This window comes from Oncorhynchus gorbuscha, linkage group LG02 (assembly GCF_021184085.1).
Source record: "Oncorhynchus gorbuscha isolate QuinsamMale2020 ecotype Even-year linkage group LG02, OgorEven_v1.0, whole genome shotgun sequence".
NCBI classification, from domain to species: Eukaryota; Metazoa; Chordata; class Actinopteri; order Salmoniformes; family Salmonidae; genus Oncorhynchus; species Oncorhynchus gorbuscha.
This window is the reverse complement of record NC_060174.1, coordinates 25288837-25312765: the sequence shown is the minus strand read 5'-3', so window position 1 is coordinate 25312765 and position 23929 is coordinate 25288837. Positions and strand designations below refer to the sequence as shown.

At 40.5% G+C, this 23929-nt stretch overlaps 1 protein-coding gene across 1 annotated transcript; it reads right to left on the bottom strand.

The window, feature by feature from the left end:
* Positions 1 to 523: 523 nt before the first annotated feature.
* LOC123999648 (casein kinase II subunit alpha'-like) lies at positions 524 to 23644 on the bottom strand. Its single transcript, XM_046305614.1, has 11 exons — positions 22291 to 23644; positions 7630 to 7741; positions 7311 to 7412; positions 5824 to 5883; positions 5600 to 5683; positions 5129 to 5239; positions 4866 to 4967; positions 4504 to 4604; positions 1494 to 1642; positions 1305 to 1387; positions 524 to 1063 (listed from the first exon to the last, which is right to left on the bottom strand). Exons 1-10 carry the CDS (start codon positions 22392 to 22394, stop codon positions 1311 to 1313), a joined length of 1002 nt encoding a protein of 333 aa, XP_046161570.1. The 5' UTR covers positions 22395 to 23644; the 3' UTR covers positions 524 to 1063; positions 1305 to 1310.
* Between the last annotated feature and the right edge of the window lie 285 nt (positions 23645 to 23929).

The window sequence follows — 23929 nt, the reverse complement described above, 5'->3', positions numbered from 1 at the left end:
TCTCTGAATAATTACTGTAAGACTGTCTGAACAACAATAAGTAAGATAAAAATGGAACACACCATAACAGGTAGCCTAGTGGGGTGGCAGGTAGCCTAGTGGGGCGGCAGGTAGCCTAGTGGGGCGGCAGGTAGCCTAGTGGGGCGGCAGGTAGCCTAGTGGGGCGGCAGGTAGCCTAGTGGTAAGAGCGTTGGGCCAGTAACGGAAAGGTTGCTAGATCGAAACCCAAAGCTGACAAGGTATAAATCTGTCGTTCTGCCCCTGAACAAGGCAGTTAACCCACTGTTCCTAGGCCGTCATTGTAAATAAGAAATTGTTCTTCACTAACTTTCCTTGTTAAACAAAGGTTACATAAAAAACAGAGGTCGGCCGTGTGCAGCTGTCCTATGGCCTCTGACCACAGAACTGTGGCAGTCATTTTCTTTGACATGTTGTTAAACCACTGTTTGTCAAACACCCAACACCCAGCAGGCCATACTGCTCATGGCAAATACATTTTCCAAAAATCACACAAACACATCAATCTAAATAAAAATCCTTTATTTTCATTAATATTATTATCATCATTCTACCTAGAGCAGAGAAAAGGTCCACCATGCCACTTCAGTACTACAGTGTGTGGAGGCTGAGCTCAAGTCTGCCGAGGGGCTGAATACTGAACACAGACGGACAGACAGACAGACCGAGGGAAGGCGGGGGCAGGCTCACGCTCCTTTTCATTCTTCATGCTTAGTTTAACGAGGGAGGGGGGGGCTAATGACAGGAAAGTATCCTTTTTTTCTAGTCTTTGAAACTTTCTGTTTACCTAATGATAAGAGGAAGGGGGGCAGAGGCAGAGGTGAGACATCAAGCTCATTGGTCTGGCTGCTTCACATGTAACTGGGGCAAGCCAACCATGGACTGACACAGAGGAGGGTGTGAGTGTGTTCACGTATGTGTGTGTGTGTGCCCGTATGAACATCTGAGGGTATTACTGGTTGGCGGTGCTTTGATCCATTGTCACTGTACACTTGAAGAGGATTCTGCCACAAAGGGGTCAAAATTTGAGGTAACAAATGTTCTTCTGAAAGACAAAAAGGGAAGAGAAATTATACTGTTGATGCTTATTTATCTTAAGAAATCTAAAAGTGATTTTATAAAAAAGATTTAAATAGCAGCGTTAACCCAGAGCAATAGAATAATTGAGAACAATGGAACAATTTCAGTGAACCTGCTTGGACACCTGACATGGAGCTAAATTTCTCTCAGACCAAAAGAATGTCAAAATTTACAATAAGATCAGTGTTGGTGTTTCTCTCACTCACCTGCTTTCATCGAGCTGTAGTGGATCCACTGGACACCATATTGCCATCCGCATTAGAGAGAGACTGTTCCTTTAGCACAGGATCTTAGTAGAAGAGTCATCATGTTAAAGATCATATCCTCAATGCCATAATAACCGGCAATTCACAACAGAGGTGGTCAATAGGAATCGTTCAGGTTTTATTACTCACAGAAGTAGGGGTGCTCCATGGCCTCTGTGGCCGTCAGTCTCTGCTGGTGGTCGTAGCGCAGCAGCTTATCCAGCAGGTCCAGAGCCTCAGGGCTCACCAGGTGCTGGTTGTCTGTCTGGACAAACTGCTCCCAGCGTTTCCGTGTCTGCCTGAGGGGGGAGACAGAGAGCTAACTTACTCTAGGCTGTCACTTCAACACAACAGTATTATCACCTGGGAAAGAATGTTTCCTTTTCTGGATCTATAAGGCCACTGTCTGATAAAGATGGTCTAAGTCTATAGTGATTCATCTAGCGTAGAATTGGTACTTGACCCATCTGTGGAACTGACCCATCTCTAGGGTTTACACTCAGTTAAGTTAAATACAGTGCCTTCAGAAAGTATTCACACAACTTGACTATTTGCATATTTTGTTGTGTTATAGCCTGAACTAAAAATACAAAAATTGGAATTATGTTTTAAGACATTTGTACAAATTAATTTAAGATGAAAACTTGAAATTTCTTGATTTAATAAATATTCCACCCCTTTGTTATGGCAAGCCTAAACTTTAGGAGTAAAAATCTGCTTAAAAAGTCAAATAATAAGTTGCATAGACTCACTCTGTGTGCAATAAGTGTTTAACATGATTTTTGAATGACTACCTCATCTCTGTACCCCACACATACTCTTAGCTGTTAGGGCCCTCAGTCAAGCAGTGAACAAAACGTCAACAAAACTAAGGAGATGATTGTGGACTTCAGGAAACAGCAGAGGGAACACCCCCCTATCCACATCGATGGAACAGTAGTGGAGAGGGTAGCTAGTTTTAAGTTCCTCGGCATACACATCACAGACAAACTGAATTGGTCCACTCACACTGACAGCGTCGTGAAGAAGGCGCAGCAGCGCCTATTCAACCTCAGGAGGCTGAAGAAATTCGGCTTGTCACCAAAAGCACTCACAAACTTCTACAGATGCACAATCGAGAGCATCCTGGCGGGCTGTATCACCGCCTGGTACGGCAACTGCTCCGCCCTCAACCGTAAGGCTCTCCAGAGGGTAGTGAGGACTGCACAACGCATCACCGGGGGCAAACTACCTGCCCTCCAGGACACCTACACCACCCGTTGTTACAGGAAGGCCATAAAGATCATCAAGGACATCAACCACCCGAACCACTGCCTGTTCACCCCGCTATCATCCAGAAGGCGAGGTCAGTACAGGTGCATCAAAGCTGGGACCGAGAGACTGAAAAACAGCTTCTATCTCAAGGTCATCAGACTGTTAAACAGCCACCACTAACATTGAGTGGCTGCTGCCAACACACTGTCATTGACACTGACCCAACTCCAGCCATTTTAATAATGGGAATTGATGGGAAATGATGTAAATATATCACTAGCCATTTTAAACAATGCTACCTTATATAATGTTACTTACCCTACATTATTCATCTCATATGCATATGTATATACCGTACTCTACATCATCGACTGCATCCTTATGTAACACTTGTATCACTAGCCACTTTAACTATGCCACTTTGTTTACTTTGTCTACACACTCATCTCATATGTATATACTGTACTCGATACCATCTACTGTATGCTGCTCTGTACCATAACTCATTCATATATCCTTATGTACATGTTCCTTATCCCCTTACACTGTGTATAAGACAGTAGTTTTGGAATTGTTAGTTAGATTACTTGTTGGTTATCACTGCATTGTCGGAACTAGAAGCACAAGCATTTCGCTACACTCGCATTTAACATCTGCTAACCATGTGTATGTGACAAATAAAATTTGATTTGATTTGGAATTAAAAACATAGATTCAACCACAAAGGCCAGGGAGGTTTTTCCAATGTCTTGCAAAAAGTCGCATCTATTGGTAGATGGGTAAAAAAAAGCACACATTGAATATCCCTTTGAGCCTGGTGAAGTTACTAATAACACTTTGGATGGTGTATCAATACACCCAGCCACTACAAAGGTACAGGTGTCCTTCCTAACTCAGTTGCCAGAGAAGAAGGAAACCACTCAGGGATTTCACCATGAAGCCAATGGTAACTTTAAAACAGTTACAGAGTTTAATGGCTGTGATAGGAGAAAACTGAGGATGGATCGACAACAATGTAGTTACTCCACAATACTAACCTAAATAACAGAGTGAAAGGAAGACTGTTCATGAAACAAATATTCTAAAACATGCTTCCTGTTTGCAATAAGGCAGTAAAGTAAAACTGCAAAAAACGTGGCAATTTTTTAAAATTTATGTCCTGAATATTAAGCATTATATTTGGGGAAAATCTAACACATCACTAAGTAACACTTTTCATATTTTCAAGCATGGTGGTGTCTGTATCATGTTATGGGTATGCTTATCATCAGCAAAGACTAGGAAGTAAAATGATTTGTTTATTAAATGGAATAGAGCTAAGCACTGGCAAACCCCTAAAGGAAAATCTGGTTCAGTCTGCTTTCCAACAGACACTGGGAGACAAATAAACAGGTAATTATAATTTTAGGTTATTGCCTTTCAACAGGTAATAACCTAAAATACAAGGCCAAATATACATTGGAGTTGCTTACCAAGATGACATTGAATGTCAATGATCAACAACCAATTTGCCAGCTTGAAGAATAAAATAATTTAAAAAATGCGCAAATATTGTACAATACAGGTATGCAAACCTCTTGGAGAGAGGTATGCAAAACCCAAAAAGACTCACTGCTTTGCATACGCTGCAAAAGGTGATTCTAACATGTATTGACTTAGAGGTGTGAATACTTACGTTAATTCGATATTTATGTTTTTAATTTTCAATAAATTTACTAACATTTATAAAAACTTGTTTTCACTTTGTCATTATGTGGTAATGTGTGTAGATGGGTGAAAAATAATAATATTTAGTCCATTTTGAATTCAGGCTGTAATATAACAAAATGTGGAATTAGGTCAAGGGGTATGAATCATTTCTGAAGGTACTGTACATGTCTCAATGGCACTCCCTATTGGTACTCACTGGCCAAGAAGGTCCTTGAAGCGTGGGTCCAGTTCAATGTGGTATTTGCGCAAGTAACCAAAAAGCTCATCTGTCCCCAGGACTTTGGCAATTCGGACCAGCTGAAATAAGAACAGTGTCAATTTTACAAATGTGTTTCGGTTTGTCTTAGGGAATATTTGTTCATGTACAATCTAATTTGGTAAGTACATGTTATCATCAGGTAGTGAATGTGTTATCTGCTCTAATAGATTGTAGCAGTCAGTGTTATCATATTATGAGAGGTCTAGATGAGGGTGAAATGAGATGGGTTGTAGTGAGATTAAAGGAAGTTTGGTAGTGACAACAGAAAGGTTCAGTTCATTGGTAAATGAATTGGATACCTGGTCATAATTGTCCTGGCCATGGAAGAAGGGCTCTTTCTGGAAGATCATACTGGCCAGCATGCAGCCCAGACTCCACATGTCCAAACTATAGTCATACATCTGACAGGAAACCACAAAACGCATCAGTTACAGTTATAAATCAATACACAAACAGCTACCAATTACAATTAAATTGGTACACAATAACACTGGAGCACTATTCATTTACAGGATGACCACGTGTCAGTGTGTGTGTTTGCTTGCATGTGCTGGGGATTTACCTGGTAATCCACCAGTAACTCAGGTCCCTTAAAGTAGCGAGATGCTACTCGGACATTGTATTCCTGTGCAGGATGGTAGAATTCTGCAAGGCCCCAGTCTATCAGGCGTAGCTGCAGCACAAAAACACAAACCACATAGTGTTAGAATAGAAACCACACTGCCAATGTGGCACATAAGGGATATCGCTGCTACTACTAAAAAGGTTTTGATGTCCTGTTTGTGCCCTGATGCCATCTGGTGGCAATGAGAATACTGTATTTGACAAAGGCTAAAAGAGTTATAAACTGCCATTCAATATTGGCAAAGAAATAACTGAAGTCACTTCAGACAAATCTCTGACAATTTATTTAAGCTTTGTAGACTTTTCAAACAGCTTAAAAATTGGACAAGACACATATAACATCATCTGACTCCGAACTTACCAAGGTTCTACATACCTAAGGTTGAAAAAGGTTAAGAGCTCCCCCTACCTTCCTCATCTGGTGGTCAATCATCACATTGTGGGGCTTGACGTCCCGGTGCATAATACCCATACTGTGACAGTAGTCCAGAGCCTGAAAACACAAAAACCAAAATCATGTAAGAGGCAGCAAAATAATGACTAGACACCACAAACTAATCCCACAGTTCGGAAGGTAAAAGGTAGGACTGGGAGTGCATGTGAAAACACACGGGGTAAAACTGCAAGGCTCACCTTTAGTAGTTCATACATGTAAAAACGTATATCAAAATCTGTTAACTTCTGGTAGAGCTCCTGGGGAGAGAAGAAAAGTTTAAGATTTAATTTGCAGAAAGCAAGTATGCGATGCATGCATCCATGATGCAACACACACTGTTTAACTAAATCAAATCAAATCAAATTCAATCAGCAACTCAAAGTACAGAAACCCACAAAACAAACAGCAAACAATTGGGTGCAAAATTCTCTGAAAGGCCAAAACCTGCAATGCTAAGTCATGGCTACCAACATGGTATTTGAAAGTACCAAGCCTTATTGGGTTACATGACCAAGTTCCCCCACTCATGACACCATCCCAAACCAGTAAAACCCCATGCCTAGAGGGAATGATTATACCTTAAAATCTGTGTTATTGATGCATGTTCAAATGTTCACAATGACCAGCATGGTTGAATAATAGTAAGGGACTGCAGAGAGCATGAGGTGGACTGGGGACAGAAGAGTCCTCATGTCAGGTAGTCCTGGGACATGGTCCTAGGGCCCAGGCCAGAAACTGGAGCAAAGACAAAAACATTAAAAACAATTACATCAGGCTATTTGAGCCATTATTTACTGGTTCCCCAACACCATCCCAAACCAGTAAAACCCCATGCCTAGAAATGATTATACAAAATCTGTGTTATTGATGCATCAAAGACAAGAGCAGGCGTTGTGCAGTGGCTTAACACCCATCAACAAAAAGGAAGAGCACACATCATTGTGCAGTGGCTTAACACCCATCACACACATATCACACCCATATCACACCCATATCACACCCATATCACACCCATCACACATATATCACACCCATATCACACCCATCACACCCACAACACACACATCAGAAGCACATAAGCACAGATGAAGCATGAAATAATATAATTACAAGGCATCACGTCCCAATTTTGTCCCAGCTGCTATTGAAATCATGTGTTTTGTAATTAAAGATAAAGCCATGTTAATATTAGCCTTATTAATTCCCATGATCAAAATTCCCATTTCTGTTATTGTAGGTAGCAGCATAGTGAACATGTGATGAATAAATTATTTGATGAGGTAATTGTCTCCCTTGCATCCATAAACATTCTCAAAATAACCCTGCCAAAATGTGAGAAAGACGGAGTCCTGTTTCGCCTGCTTCTAGATCATTAGTCAGTTAATTTAGTTAGTCTAAGACTTCATATGTGAACAGATGACTAGTTTGCAGAACTTTCAAAGACTTAAGTGAACACCACTAAAAGAATATCAAACACGTTCACCATCTGTAAAGTTAATTGTACTGATATTATAAAGTGTAAGAATGTCAATTCAACAGCCATTATATGTATAGGAACATTCACAAAAGTAATTCACAATATAAACAAACAAATCTGATCTTTGAAGGGGTAAGGAAGTGGCCATGTAATCAGGTGACTAAGAACTAGCCCATGGCTAGAGGAAAGCAGAGCTGTAAGACATACCACAGGGTCTTTCACAGTGTCCACCAATCGGATGATGTTGGTTCCCCCTCGCAGATTCTCCAGGATCTTGATTTCCCGCTTGATTTTCTTTTTCTTGACAGGCTAATCAGGGTCATAATAAACAGACATACAATCAGACCAGGATGTAGCCTAAACGTTTGACGTAACTTCATTTATAACAACATATAGCCTAACTAATGGTGACAGCATCATCCAGGTTACCTAGATACTTAAGATGTTTTCCTGATTGATTCTTACTTAGACAAATCCACCTCTACTGGGGCATACAGACGAACAAAGCAGCCCTTGAACAACTTACCTTGAGGATCTTGACCACCACCTTCTCATTGTTGTTGATGTTGATGGCCTCAAAGACCTCACTGTACTTCCCCCTGCCGAGCTTCCGCACCAACTGGTAGTCTTCCTGGTTACTAGATGAGAGAGAATAGGGGAACAGATACAGAGAGTATTCATACTCCTTGACTTATTCCACATTTTGTTGTGTCCCCTTCACCCATGCACACACACAACATCCCATAATGACACAGTGAAAACATGTTTAAAAATGTTTTTGCAAAATAGTTGAAAATGAAATACAGACAGTGGATTCGGAAAGTATTCAACATTTTGTTACATTACAGACTTATTCTAAAATGTATTAAATAGTTTTTTCCCCCTCAATCTACACACAATACCCCGTAAATGCAAATTCATTTAAAAAACAAAACTGAAATATCACATTTACATAAGTATTCAGAACCTTTACTTTGGCAGCGATTACAGCATCGAGTCTTCTTAGGTATGAAGCTGCAAGCTTGGCACACCTTTATTTGAGGAGTTTCTCTCATTCTTCTCTGCAGACCCTCTCAAGCTCCGTCAGGTTGGATGGGGAGCGTAGCTGCACAGCTATTTTCAGGTCTCTCAAAATATGTTAGATCGGGTTAAAGTCCGGGCTCTGGCTGGGCCGCGAAGGACCGTTGTCTTGGCTGTGTGCTTAGGGTTGTTGTCCTGTTTGAAGGTGAACCGTCACCCCAGTCTGAGGTCATGAGCTCTCTGGAGCATACCCTCAGCATGATGCTGCCACAACCATGCTTCACCGTTTCCTCCAGACGTGACACTTGGCATTCAGACCAAAGAATTCAATATTTGTTTAATCAGACAGGAGAATCTTGTTTTTCATGGTGTGAGAGTCATTTATGTGTCTTTTGGCAAACTCCATGCGGGCTGTCATGTGCCTTTTACTGAGGAGTGGCTTCCGTCTGGCCACTCTACCATAAAGGCCTGTTTGATGGAGTAATGCAGAGATGGTTTCCCTTCTGGAAGGTTCTCCCATCTCCACAGAGGAACTCTAGAGCTCTGTCAGAGTGACCATCGGGTTGCTTGACCAAGGCCTCTATGGGGGTGCCATAGGGTTCAATTCTCGGGCCGACTCTCTTCTCTGTATACATCAATGATGTCGCTCTTACTGCTGGTGAATCTGTAATCCACCTCTACGCAGACGACACCATTCTGTATACTTCTGGCCCTTCTTTGGACACTGTGTTAACTAACCTCCAGACGAGCTTCAATGCCATACAACTCTCCTTCCGTGGCCTCCAACTGCTCTTAAACGCAAATAAAACTAAATGCATGCTATTCAACCGATCTTTGCCCGCACCTGCCCGCCCATCCAGCATCACTACTCTTGACGGCTGACTTAGAATACGTGGATAACTACAAATACCTAGGTATCTGGCAAGACTGTAAACTCTCCTTCCAGACTCACATTAAGCATCTCCAATCAAAAATTAAATCCAGAATCGGCTTCCTATTTCGCAACAAAGCTTCCTTTACTCATGCTGCCAAACATACCCTCATAAAACTGACCATCCTACCGATCCTTGACTTCGGCGATGTCATCTATAAAATAGCTTCCAACACTCTACTCGGCAAACTGGATGTCGTCTATCACAGTGCCATCCGTTTTGTCACCAAAGCCACATATACTACCCACCACTGCGACCTGTACGCTCTCGTTGGCTGGTCCTCGCTTTATACTCGTCGCCAAACCCACTGGCTACAGGTTATCTGCAAGTCTCTGTTAGGTAAAGCCCCGCCCTATCTCAGCTCGCTGGTCACAATAGCAGCACCCACTCGTAGCACACGCTCCAGCAGGTATATCTCACTGGTCACCCCCAAAGCCAATTCCTCCTTTGGTCGCCTTTCCTTCCAGTTCTCTGCTGCCACTGACTGGAACGAACTGCAAAAATCACTGAAGCTGGAGATTCCCATCCCCCTCACTAGCTTTAAGAACCAGCTGTCAGAGCAGCTCACAGATCACTGCACCTGTTCATAGCCCATCTGTATACAACCCATTTATCTACCTCATCCCCATACTGTATTTATTTATTTAGCTCCCTTTGCACCACAGTATCTCTACTTGCACATCCATCTTTTGCACATCTACCATTCCAGTATATAATTGCCATATTGTAATTACTTCACCACCATGGCCTATTTATTGCCTTAACTCCCTTATTTGCACTCACTGTATATAGATTTTTTTCTCTTTTTTTCTACTGTCTGTATGTTTTGTTCATTCCATGTGTAACTCTGTGTTGTTGTATGTGTCGAACTGCTATGCTTTATCTTGGCCAGTCGCAGTTGCAAATGAGAACTTGTTCGCAACTAGCTTACCTGGTTAAATAAAGGTGAAATACATTTTTTTTTTCAAGGCCCTTCTCCCCCAATTGTTCAGTTTGGCCAGGGGCCAGCTCTAAGAAGGTTCTTGATGGTTCCAAACGTCTTTCATTTAGGAAGGATGGGAGCCACTGTGTTCTTGGGGACCTTCAAAGCTGCATAATTTTGTTGGTACCTTTCCCCAGATCTGTGCCTCGACACAATTCTGTCTCGGAGCTCTACGGACAATTCCTTCGACCGTATGGCTTGGTTTTTGCTCTGACATGCACTGTAAACGGTGAGACCTCATATAGTAGGTGTGTGCCTTTCCAAATCATATCCAATCAATTGAATTTACCACAGGTTTATTCCAATCAAGTTATAGAAACATCTCAAAGGAAGATCTTTGGTTACAGGATGCACCTGAGCATAATTTCGAGTCTCATAGCAAAGGGTCTGAATACTTATGTAAATAAGGTATTTCTATTTTTTGTTTTTAATACATTTGCAAAAAAAATCTAAAAACCTGTTTTCATTTTGTCATTATGGGGTATTGGTGAGCCTTTCTGGCTATGTCTCTAAGATCTTTCCACACCTGGATTGTGCAACATTTGTCCATTATTCTTTTCAAAATTATTCAAACTCTGTCATTTGGTTGTTGATCATTGCAAGACAACCATTTTCAGGTCTTGCCATAGATTTTCAAGTAGATTTAAGTCCAATCTGTAACTTGGCCACTCAGGAACAGTCACAGTATTCTTGGTAAGCAACTCCAGGGAAGATTTGGCTTTGTGTTTTAGGTTATTGTCTTGCTGGAAGGTGAATTAATCTCCCAGTGTCTGGTGGAAGGCAAACTAAACCAGGTTTTCCTCCAGCATTTTGCCTGTGCTTAGCTCCATTCCATTGACTTTTTATCCTGAAAATCTCTCATCTTTAACGATTACTAGCATACCCATAACATGATGCAGCCACCACTATACTTGAAAATATGGAGAGTGGTACTCAGTAATGTGTTGCATTGGATTTTCCCCAAACATAACATACTGTAATCAGGACAAAGTTAATTGCTTTTTCCAGTATTACTTTAGTACCTTGTTCCAAATACGATGCATGTTTTGAAATATTTGTATTCTGTACAGGTGTCCTCCTTTTCATTCTGTCAATTAGGTTAGTATTGTAGGGTAACTACAATGTTGTCAATCCATCCTCAGTTCTCTCCTATCACAGTCATTAAACTTTAACTGTTTTAAACTCATGGGGAAGTTCCTGGGCGATTTCCTTCCTCTCCTGCAACTTCGTTAGGAAGGACGCCTGTATCATTGTAGTGACTGGGTGTACACCCAAAGTGTAATTCATTAACCTCTCTATGATCAGAGGGATATATTCAATGTCTGCTTTTTAAAAGTCTTCTTTGTGATGGATCGGGGGGGACTAGTCTTTGTTGTTGAAATTCACTGCTCGACTGAGGACCTTACAGATAATTGTATGTGTGGGGTACAGAGATGGGGTAGTGATTCAAAATATATATTTTATTGTTAGACATAAAATACTGTAAAAACACTAGTAAATCAGCTGCAAGTTATTTTAATTTTGGAAATCTGTTCCAAAGTATTCTCAAACGAATTAGATTTGTGTGAGTTTGTGTCAAGAACTGCAACGCTGCTAGGTTTTTCACGCCTAAAAGTTGTGTGTGTATCAAGAATGGTCCACCACACAAAGGACATCCAGCCAACTTGACAACCGTGGGAAGCATTGGAGTCAACATGGGACAGCATCCTTGTGGAACGCTTTCGAAACCTTGTAGAGTCCATGCCCAATGAAATAAGGCTGTTCTGGGGGGAAAAGGGTGGGGTGCAACTCAATATTAACAAGACGTTCCTAATGTTTTGTAAACTCAGTATATGTGATCATATACAAGCAAGGTAAGAAATTATGTTTTAGTCAAATATATCTGTTTGGACGTAAGTATTGCGGTCAGTTTTCAGTCTAAAAATTATTTGTAATCATGTTCTGGCCCCCTGACCATCCACTCAAGAAGAAAATTAATTGTGTCAAGGCTGAATCTAGTTGATGATCCTTGGCCCAAAATCATTGCACACAGCACAGAAGTCAAAAAGACATGAGAACAAGTGGGCATAAACCTTTTTTTTTAAGACCAAACATTTAATAACATTGATTCTTGAAATACAGGCATTTGGAATATCACACAAAAACATACATTTGAATTAATTCGACATATCACCCAACCCTAACTCAAAGATATCTGCAGAAAGAATGGGGTGTCAGCTCGGACATGGTACCTTGAGTTTGAACAAATCTATTTTAGTTATTGAACTACAGTAAGTGAAGTGGATTTACAACCGGGAAACGGATTTACATCATTGGTCCATGATCAGTACTACACAGGAATGCATAACTATTGATATGAATGTCATTCTCCTCATGTTTCACTGTATTGTACTGTCCTACTGTACTGGACTGTACTCTGTGCTCTACTCACTGTACAATACTAATGATATGAGGAAATGTAGTCTATTTCAGAAGAACAGAAAAGCATACTCTGAGATGTCCTGATCTGGTTATGCCAAATGGCTGTGGGCTACACTAGTTCATTCAGCAGACAATATTTGCTTAGAATTCCATGGCATAATTTTATAGTATGAAGAATACAATTGAACAAAGCTGAATAAAAAATGATATTTCCTCCAAACGATTTGAGGCAGTGCGCACACATTCTGTGTTCAGCTGTTAACAAAGAAATAGGTATTCCTATTAGGGATGCATGATATATCAGTGAACATATTCTTATAAAAATACCAACATCGGTATCGGCCGATATGTGCAAAACAGATGTCAAACCTGACTGCATACCTATATAACGTGGGTACATGATGTAATGACGCCACTTAAAATGTTGCGCTACACGTCAACACAGAACTCCTAACCTGGGAGGATCGAGCAGTCAACAAGTCCAGTAGTCATTTGAAAGAGTAAGAACATTTCAGCGAGACAACGCAAAGGAGAAATCCATTAATGCCAAGATAATGGAATTCATTGCCCTTGAAAATCAACCGTTCTCGGTTACATTGTAATAGCGTCTCTGCTATTAGCTTCACGACATACATATTATGGAACGCCGTTTAGGGTCTTTGCATGTCAAAAAAGATACAGTAGCACTGTCAAAGCTGTACAAAATAAGTCTGCAAACGAGCAAACACCGGCCACTAACGATGTGTTTAAAATACCGCGTTGGTAATAAAGCATCACATGTTCGACCGCAACTTCTGGGGTAGCTAGCTTTAGCTTGGTACCTAGCTAGCACCATTACAACCAGCTTGAAAACAATGACCAGTAGAAACTGCAGTCATTTTCATTGTTCTTAGCAATAATTTAGGAATCCTTGTGGTGGCAGGCTGCCTAGCGGTTAGAGCGTTGGACTAGTAACCGAAAGGTTGCAAGATCAATTCCAACTGTTCCTAGGCCGTCATTAAAAATAAGAATTTATTCTTAACTGACTTTGTTAAATTAAGGTAAAAAAAAAAAATTCTAAGTATTAGCTAAGTTGCCACTTGTTGTTTACCTATTGAAATTGAACTTCAGTAAATGGAAATAAATAGCTAGCCAGCAATTTAACCTTGTTGCCCAAAACTAACGTTATAAGCAGCCAGCTAGCCTCATCTGGCGCGTGAGGCGCACCAGACCGGGTTATGTGTTGTGAAGCTAGCCACAATAAGGATAAGGCACAATAGAGGAATTTGCGGTTTGCCTTCAAAATAAAAGTATGTCATCGACAGTGATACAAATAGTACAATTATGCCATACTTTTATTTTGAAGGCTAACCGCAAATTCCACTATTGTGGCTAATCCTTATAACTACACATAGATGGGTCCAACCACCATTAATCAAATAAGAACGGTTTTATAAATTAGGGTTGTTTAAGATGACGACACCTAGATTAAGACGGTTTGCTATGTTTTTGGGGAAGAACATTGTTTGCATCCATGAACAAGGAGGTCTTGAGGTTTTAGATTTCAATACTCTAAATAATGCTTTTAAAATAAATTGGATTCTGATATTAAAGAACCAGAACAGTATTTAGAATATCTTCCCTAAGTATATAATTATTTTAGAATTTAGAATTGGTTTAGAATTTTTGCTTCGATGTCATTTTGATAAAACCCCAGTAAAGTTGGCCAAATTCCATAAACAGGCAATTCTCGCTTAGATGTTAACTTATAAACACCATTTTTCCCCTCACAGATACTTTTCATGGAACAACAAAGATATTTTTAAATCGTATAAATGTATTTTTTTCATAACTGGTTTGAGAATAAAATTATGTTGGTTGGTCAGTTACTGAATAAGGATGGGTATCTACTCTCATATGGGGAATTTCTTGATAAATGTAAAATTCCAATAACCCAGAAAGAATAGGCAATTGTTTTTGATGCGATTCCAAGGGGGGTAGTATCTCTTAAATTCCTCTGTGGTTGATGTAAGTAACATAGATTTACATGAAAATATATTCATTGGCAATATTAACATCAATGATAAATGTAGCTATAAACAGATTAGGAATATTGTTTGTGCTACTACAATTCCCTCAGCAAGATTATTTTGGTCAAATATCTATGGTGATATACAATAGGGCAAAGCATGGAAAATTGCTAACAAATATTGTATCAGTAACAAAGTAAGGGAAGTTTCATTTAAAATGTTACATAGAATTTATCCTGTGAAAGATGTTTTGGAAAGATTCAAGCTGAATATTGAATATAACTGATTTCTGTGGAATGGAGAAGGAGACCATTTTGCATTAGTTTTTTTGCCTTTATTTATCGTAGAATGTTTTGGATTGACATACAGAATTTCTTTACAAAAAGAAAATAGGACCGGTTGTACTATTTAATGGTTTTGATATACTGATTTATGTTAGAAATTCTGACATAGATAAAGATATAGTATATTTAATCCAATTGCTAATAATACTAGGTAAATTTCACATTCACAAATGCAAATGGTCTAATTCAAAACCTAACTTTTTTCACATATCACTTTATAAATGAGTTTAAACAATATGACACCACTTTGACTAAAATGAAAAACAAAATGGCAACTAAAACTTGTATTATTAATTAATATGATTTGTTTGTTTAGGATTCCTGGCAATGTAAATAGTTTGTTTGTATGCTTGTTTGCATGTGACTATTCTTCTTTTGTTTGTTGATATTAGTTAATAAAAATAAAAAAAAACAATAACTTAAAATTGTTTGCATCCATGAGATAGCTAGCTTTTTATTTATGACCAGCACTGTAAGTGCGCGAGACAACTTTATAGCATACGTATCTATGAATGTTGTGACGAGTGATAGTGTAATCAATGTGTAATGTGAAAAATTATGAACGCGTTAAATTATTATGTGACGTGCAGTGAAATTCAGGTCCTGATTGGTCAACAGGCTTATTTGACATGTCAAATAGTGTTATTTGACATGCAAAGACCCAAATGGCGTTCCATAGAAATTCTGGTTGAGAATGAAACGACTGAACTAATGGACAACGAAACAGCACAGCAAGTAAGTGAAAGAAGTTGGTTTGGATTGTTTTACTGGTAATGGGGACCTACGTAAATGCCAACAAACAAACTTTTTGGTCAGTATGGTTTGTGTGTAACGTTTATTTAACTAGGCAAGTCAGTTAAGGACAAATTATTATTTACAATGATGGCCTACCCCGGCCAAACCCGGACGACGCTGGGCCAATTGTGAGCTGCACTATAGGACTCCCAATCACGGCCGGATATAATACAGCCAGGATTCGAACCAGGGACTGTAGTGACGCCTCTTGCACTGAGATGCAGAGCCTTAGACTGCTGTGTCCGTTGTGCGTTAACTATTTAACTGTACTAGAATGCTTAAAACGCCGTTAAAATTCTAAATATCGGTTATCAGTATCAGGGGGGTTTTTTGCAAGGAAAATATTGGATATATTCGCCAAAAATTTAATATTGGTGCATCACTAATTCCTATATGATTCATTTAGAGTTAATATAACTTTAGTTGTTCCACAAACATTGGGCTATGTTTTTATTTTTAATACATTGTCAGTCTGCATGATGCAACTAATGAGGATTTGAAAATAAGTCACTTGAAAGGCATGAGCTCTGCTTAGTTTTTTGCACAGGCTGTACACACTATATCAGTCACTCATTCACAATTTGACAAGCACTTGATAATGCCTAGAATTTAACGGCGGCATCCCGTTTGTGTGCAGTAATGCATCCTAAAAGAATCCATGGCGTTTGCAGCCAGTGGCTGTTGTGCCCCTTCCCCTGAGTGCTGCACGCTCCAACACATGATCAGGTCATTCTCACAGGCTACAAGTGAAAACAGACACATCGGGGACGCAACTGCGCGTGTCCTTATCATATTCCGAGGTGCATATTGAAGATATTGGAAGAACTGTCCACATTTTCTTTTCATCGGCTAACAAGATGAGAAGGCCTAACGAACAGCAAAAGCACTAGCCTATGTCAACCTACTATCCCCCATAGTACAAAGGTCAACCTATTCTACTCTGTGTGAGAAATACATATTCCAAACATAGTATGGGACAGTTGTGGAATGAGAGATTCCAAATTAATACAACCACTAGCATAACAAAACGTTTACGCAATGTGGCTTACACAACAGATCAGAACATTTAGCTTAAAATTGATAAAACTATTAGGCTATATCTTCACATTATAAGCGCAACAATGCGCACAATGGTAGTAGGCTATAAACGCAAATGTTCCATTTGCGGAAAAAAACATTATCAAAAGTGACTGCAAATGTAATTATGCATGTAATGCTTTTATTATAAAGGTGCATTTTTATGGTGAAAATTATCTCCCCCAAATTTGAATCTCATGTGCCGCTCATGTATTCCAGTTAATCTGCTTTAGAAGGCATGTTGAGCCCAACGTGCTTAATCTTAAGAAGTTATTTGGCCACTTTAGATGTGATACAAAGCTTATTAAAACATATAGGCCTATGGGCTAGGCTACACGAGGTGTGCGGCTATGATTTTAAAAAGTAGTAAGAAAAGGCTTTGTTTCTTATGCTGGGCATCATTCACAAGTGATAAGCAATATTGTCCCCCATATTCTTGATTAAATTTTGCATTTACATATACTAAATAATATATGTGTGAAATTTGTTTTGATTAAGAATGGAACATTATGATGCACCTGTATCGAAACAGGGGCAATGGGGAAAAATAAGTAATCTATGCACTTAAATAGCAAATGGAGGACTCTTTTCCCCGTGGTTAATTTTAATGCCAACCAGGTAGGTTATACTCCTGCTGTAAATATAAGCAATGTGCTTAATGTTAGGAAAGTTAAGAAATAAACAGAGTAGCCCTAGCCTGTAGAAAGCCAATCCTCCTCTTTGTAGTAGAGGCCATCACTCGGTTTTCTTGCGCAATTGCATAGCCTATTGAAATGTTGTGCAACATGAGCTCTGATTAAGTATTTGATTAGATTTTCAAAAAAACATTTGCATGGATGTCAGAGTGATTAGAGTGACAATAGAGTGTTGAGTAACAGGCAGTTAGCAAGTTTGGTAGGCTACTAATGACCATCAGCACCATCAGAGCTTGGAGAAGCCTAATTACCGTGACAGAACAGTCGTGTGAAATTTGGCTGCTTTCATGACTCGTGACTGCCGGAGTATGACTCGTGACTGCCGGAGTGGTGATAATATGGTCACTGCAACAGCCCTACTCATGGGTAGGTGTTAGTAAGAGCTGGAAGATGTGACATTAACTGGAGAATTATAGAAAGGCAGAGCGAGGGAGAGGTTTCCAGACTGTTAAAACAGTCTTGGTTTGACCATAAGACAACAGAAAGACAAAGAAAACTGCTATGAGCTGAACATAACAATATGTCAGTGGAAGGGAGGACAGTAGCAGGTGAACCAACTGTGATTTGTGACCATTGTGATTTCCCATTGTAGCCAATTCAGCTGCAGTAATTCCGTTACAGATTTTTTGGTAATTCTGTTACCAATTTGATAACGGAATTTTGAGTTTTAATCACTTAATAATTCATAAACAAAATACATATCAGTAAAAATCAATATAACTAATTGGTAGGTTTACTATTACCTGTTACGGAATGGCACCGAAGGGGATGGCTGCCATTTTACGGGACCCTAACCAATTTGTTTGTAACTTATTTTGTACATAATGTTGATTGCTACCGTCTCTTATGACCGAAAAGAGCTTCTGGATATCAGAACAGCGATTACTCACCTAGAACTGGACAAAGATTTTCTTTAATGAGTCGGATGCGAAGGACATAATGTTGCTCCCAGACAAGTCCCAAATCCTGTAATTCGCATGAAGAAAATAAGGAAATACAGGGGGCGGAGATCAGGGTGCCTTGTGAGAATTCGTCGGCGAGTGGGTAATCCGCCTCCACCATTCGTTCTATTAGACAACTTGCAATCACTGAAGAATAAACTGGATGAGCTCCCGTTTGAGACTATCCTACCAACGGGACATTAAAAACTGTAAAAAATTATGATTTACAGAGTCGTGGCTGAACGATGACATGGATAATATACAGCTGGCTGGGGTTTCCGTACATCGGCTGGACAGAACAGCTACAGTGGGGAGAACAAGTATTTGATTTGCAGGTGTTCTGATTTTGCAGGTTTTCCAACTTACAAAGCATGTAGAGGTCTGTAATTTTTATCAAAGGTACACTTCAACTGTGAGAGACTGAATCTAAAACAAAAATCCAGAAAATCACATTGTATGATTTTTAAGTAATTAATTTGCATTTTATTGCATGACACAAGTATTTGACCACCTACCAACCAGTAGGAATTCCAGCTCTCACAGACCTGTTAGTTTTTCTTTAAGCCCTCCTGTTCTCCACCCATGCAAAATCTCCCCTCGTGGGGCATCAATGATCATGAGGAAGGTGAGGGATCAGCCCAGAACTACATGGCAGGACCTGGTCAATGACCTGAAGAGAGCTGTGACCACAGTCTCAAAGAAAACCATTAGTAACACACTACGCCAGCCAGTGCATGTCCAGGCCCATCTGAAGTTTGCCAATGACCATCTGGATGATCCATAGGAGGAATGGGAGAAGGTCATGTGGTCTGATGAGACAAAAATAGAGCTTTTTGGTATAAACTGCACTCGCCGTGTTTGGAGGAAGAAGAAGGATGAGTACAACCCCAAGAACATCATCCCAACCATGAAGCATGGAGGTGGAAACATTATTCTTTGGGGATGCTTTTCTGTAAAGGGGACAGGACGACTGCACCGTATTAAGGGGAGGATGGATGGGGCCATGTATCGCGAGATCTTGGCCAACAACCTCCTTCCCTCAGTAAGAGCATTGAAGATGGGTCGTGGCTGGGTCTTCCAGCATGACAACAACCCGAAACACACAGCCAGGGCAACTAAGGAGTGGCTCCGTAAGAAGCATCTCAAGGTCCTGGAATGGCCTAGCCAGTCTCCAGACCTGAACCCAATAGAAAATCTTTGGAGGGAGCAAAAAGTCTGTATTGCCCAGAGACATATGTATGGAGGAGTGGGCCAAAATCCCTGCTGCAGTGTGTGCAAACCTGGTCAAGAACTACAGGAAACGTATGATCTCTGTAATTGCAAACAAAGGCTTCTGTACCAAATATTAAGGTCTTCTTTTCTGATGTAATCAAATAATTATGTCATGCAATAAAATGCAAATGAATTACTTAAAAATCATACAACAATGTGATTTTCTGGATTGTTGTATAAGGTCCACTTAAATTGAAGTGTACCTATGATTTAAAAAATTACAGACCTCTACATGCTTTGTAAGTAGGAAAACCTGCAAAATCACTAGTGTATCAAATACTTGTTCTCCCCACTGTATGTCTGATAAGACAAGGGGTAAGGGTGTGTGTCTATTTGTCAATATCAACTGGTGCGCAATGCCTAATATTAAGGTAGTCTCGAGGTATTGCTAGCCGGAGGTAGAATACCTCATGATAAGCTATCTATATTTTTTTGTAGCCATCTATTTACCACCACAAACCGACGCTGGCACTAAGACCACACTCAACGAGCTGTATGAGGCCATAAGAAAACGCTCATCGAGAAGCGGCGCTTCTAGTGGCCGAGGACTTTAATGCAGGCAAATTTAAATCTGTTTTACCTCATTTCTACCAGCATGTCACATGGGCAAGCAGAGGATATTAAAAATAAATCAAATTTTAAAAACTCTAGACCATCTTTACTCCACACACAATTTAAACCTTTATTTAACTAGGCATGTCAGTTAAGAACAAATTCTTATTTTCAATGACGGCTTAGGAACAGTGGGTTAACTGCCTTGTTCAGGGGCAGAATGACAGATTTTTACCTTGTCAGCTCGGGGATTTGTTCTTGCAACCTTTCGGTTAGTAGTCCAACACTCTAACCACTAGGCTACCTGCCCGACCTATTTGGCAAATCTGTCCATAATTTTATCCTCCTGATTCCTGCTTACAAGCAAAAACGAAATCAGGAAGTACCAGTGACTTGCTCAATACGGAAGTGGGCGGATGACGCGGATGCTACGGGACTGTTTTGCTAGCACAGACTGGAATATAGTCCAGGATTCATCCAATGGCATTAAGGAGTATATCAGCTCAGTCACCGGCTTCATCAATAAGTGCATTGACGATGTCGTCCTCACAGTGACCGACGTACATATCCCAACCAGAAGCCATAGATTACAGGCAACATCCGCACCGAGTTAAAGGCTAGAGCTGTCGCTTTCAAGGAGCAGGACACTAATCCAGATACTTACAAGAAATCGCGCTACGCAATTTCTCGCTGTCAACGATGGGAGAGCCTATAGGGAGGAGGTCAGAGGCCTGACAGTGTGGTGACAGGACAACAACCTGTCCATCAATGTGAGCAAGACAAAGGAAATGATCGAGCACTACAGGAAAAGGAGGGCCGAACACGTCCCCATTCACATTGACAGGGCTGTAGTGGAGCGGGTTGAGAGTTTCACTTCCTTGGGGTCCACATCACCAACAAACTATCCTGGTCCAAACACACCAAGAAAGTTGTGAAGAGGGCACGACAATGCCTCCAGTCACCCAAGTCATAAACTGCTCTCTATGCAACAGCATGGTAAGCGGTACCAGAGTGCCAAGTCTAGGTCCAAATGGCTCTTTAACAGCTTCTACTCCCAAGCCATAAGGTTGCTGAACACCTACCTACATGGACAAATGACCTCAACTAACCTGTACCTCCACACATTGACTCGGTACCAGTATGCCATAATTGTTATTTTGTGGTATTTTTTTTTTACCATAGTTTATTTTGTAAATATTTTCTTGGTAAGGTCTACTCTACATCCGTTGTATTCAACACGTGACAAATCAAATTTGATTTTAACCTACATTATCCTCCTATTATCCTATTTGGAAATATCTTAAAGATATGTGGGTTTTTGGTAACGGAATTTCAAGGCACAAGGCAATATTTCATAAACTTACAGAAGGTAAACAATTTCTCTAAAACTAAAGTGTTGATATTAGTTGGCAGCGGTGTTTATGACAACATTGTGTTTTGATGCATTTCTGATACCTTTTAAGACTTTTTCTGGTAGATGAATACTACGACCCATTTTCCATCTGTTTATCCAGACTAGTGTATCCATCTATGCCTTTAATTTCTACAAAACATATTTAGCTTTCATTTGACAACCAATTTGATATGCCCCTACGAAGTTCACATGTTGCTTATGTGGAAATATCAAAAAGTAGAACATAGGAAGTAGCTACAGTAGTAAAATTCACAAGCGGTACTGCCTTGTCAGCGTCAACTGTCAGCTAGGCCTGCTAGATCTCGCAGATTGATGACTTTCCCATCCCAATCAAGAGTGACATAACCATGTACGTTCCCGACAAAACTTTAGGTCTCCAAAAATACATATTCTCCAAATTAGGTGGTTTTCAAAATACGCCTTATTGATACTAATTTATTATGATAATATATAATATATCAATATTGCATCCGCCCACAAAGATCCAAAAGCAATTGAACGATATTATGGCCATTGGAACATAATCCAGTAAGTAGTAAAATATTATGTGTCGTTGTTGTAGTAGCTGGAAATCGCTGAGTATTTAGACATACAATAAAACAAAAGACAAATAGAATACACGTATCGACATCAACAGTGTTATCATACGGTTGATAAAGCATTTGCCAATAAAATACTAAATAGTGCATTATGATGTTTTAATATCTTGGTCTTGAATATATAAACATCTCACCTCCAGCTAGGCACGTGGGCTTCATAGTCCCAATATTCCCTGCTCTTCAAAGTGTTGACATCGGCGTACACCCGAGATTTACTGCCGGCCGCCGGGCCGGGCATTGCGAGCACCTGAGCACCGTCTGTGTGGAGGATTCGATTTCCACAGAGCTCTATTGCTGGCTACACAGGCCACCGTATTCGTGTCGGAGCCCGAGGTCTCGCACTGTCCGAGTAGGAGGCGTCCTATTATCTGATATCTTCCCCACGAGAGATGAGCACAGTGTGCTGCGAGCAGTTACCACTGAGCAGCGATCGTTGCACAGATTGCCAGAAGCAGCTAAACCTAATTGGGCTCCAAGGTTGATGGGAAGGAAAGGGGCCGTCAGATATAGCTAGTTTAACTAAGACGGCTGGGAAGAGAATTAAAATGAAGTGTTGAGGTAGAAAGGAAAAATCACGAACTGGTACGATTTACGTAAAATAAGTTTAAACATTGTATTAAAACTGACCAAAACATTGACCGAGAAGACAGGCTTTGGGGAGTTTATGAATGAAATGATTGCGGGTTAAACCCCGAGGGCCTTAAATCCCGAATCCGATGCAGGGATCCTTCAAGAATAGTCTTGCAATGGCCCTCCCAAGTCAACAATCTTCTAGCGCTGTGGATGGATGTGATGAGGAGGAATTGAATGGGCAAATTGGGTTTTACAGCTCACCCCTAGCTACTGGGTATTGCCTAGTAGCTACAGCCGGTTAGAGAGGGGGTGGAGTAGAAATCGATGTTGTTAGCTAGTATGCTAACGCAGAGAGAATTGCACCACCATTGAGCGCCGGTGCAGTGCACCCTCGCCGGGGCGCGTAGCATATGAAAGCGGAGGGAACGCCGCTTCAAAATCCCTTGAAAAGCCCGTTGGAGGTCGGGTTTTGAGGCTTTCTTTTAGAAACGCCCCGGTCCTTATTCCGAACCGCAGGGAACCGGATTGCGATGTAAGGCGCACCCGGAAACGAACATCATCTAGATACGCTTGTGGAATGGCCATATCAAAGACAGTACAGTATAAAGATAGGCTAAAACTGCTTCTCGAATTTAAATCCCCGATCACGTTTGTAGGCGATGTCAGGGCGACGTTGGCTAGCAAAGCTCATGCGTAGAGACACGTTATAGGGTCTAATGGTCGTCTCGCGCCAAACTGCGCGTGTGCACACAGTCGTATCAAAGACACTCTTTGATATAAAGACACAAATGAAAACGTTTCAGTTTGTCACGTTCACGAGGTTAGAGTGGTAACATTCATCTACTTTAGACATTGGCTCGAATCTAGGTTGTGCCTTTAGAATTCGATTAAAAAAACAAAGGAAGACATTTTCACTTCTCTCATTGACTTGTCAAATCCCAGACCCTGGCCTGTTTGTTCTGTTTCGCAAATGTTCCCGGAAGTCTCGCGATGTTGCACTTCTACGTTTAGAAACTCTGTGGCCACATGGCCCCGGGTTCAGCCAAGGCTACAGCGCCTTCTAGTGTGTAGGGTATACAAATGCATTGGAAACAATTGTTCCATCACTCACCACGTTCACATCCAGTTTTTATGCGATGAAAATCATACACTTTTAAAAAAACAAATCACCACAGCTGTGGTGGAAACAGGTAGTTTCTG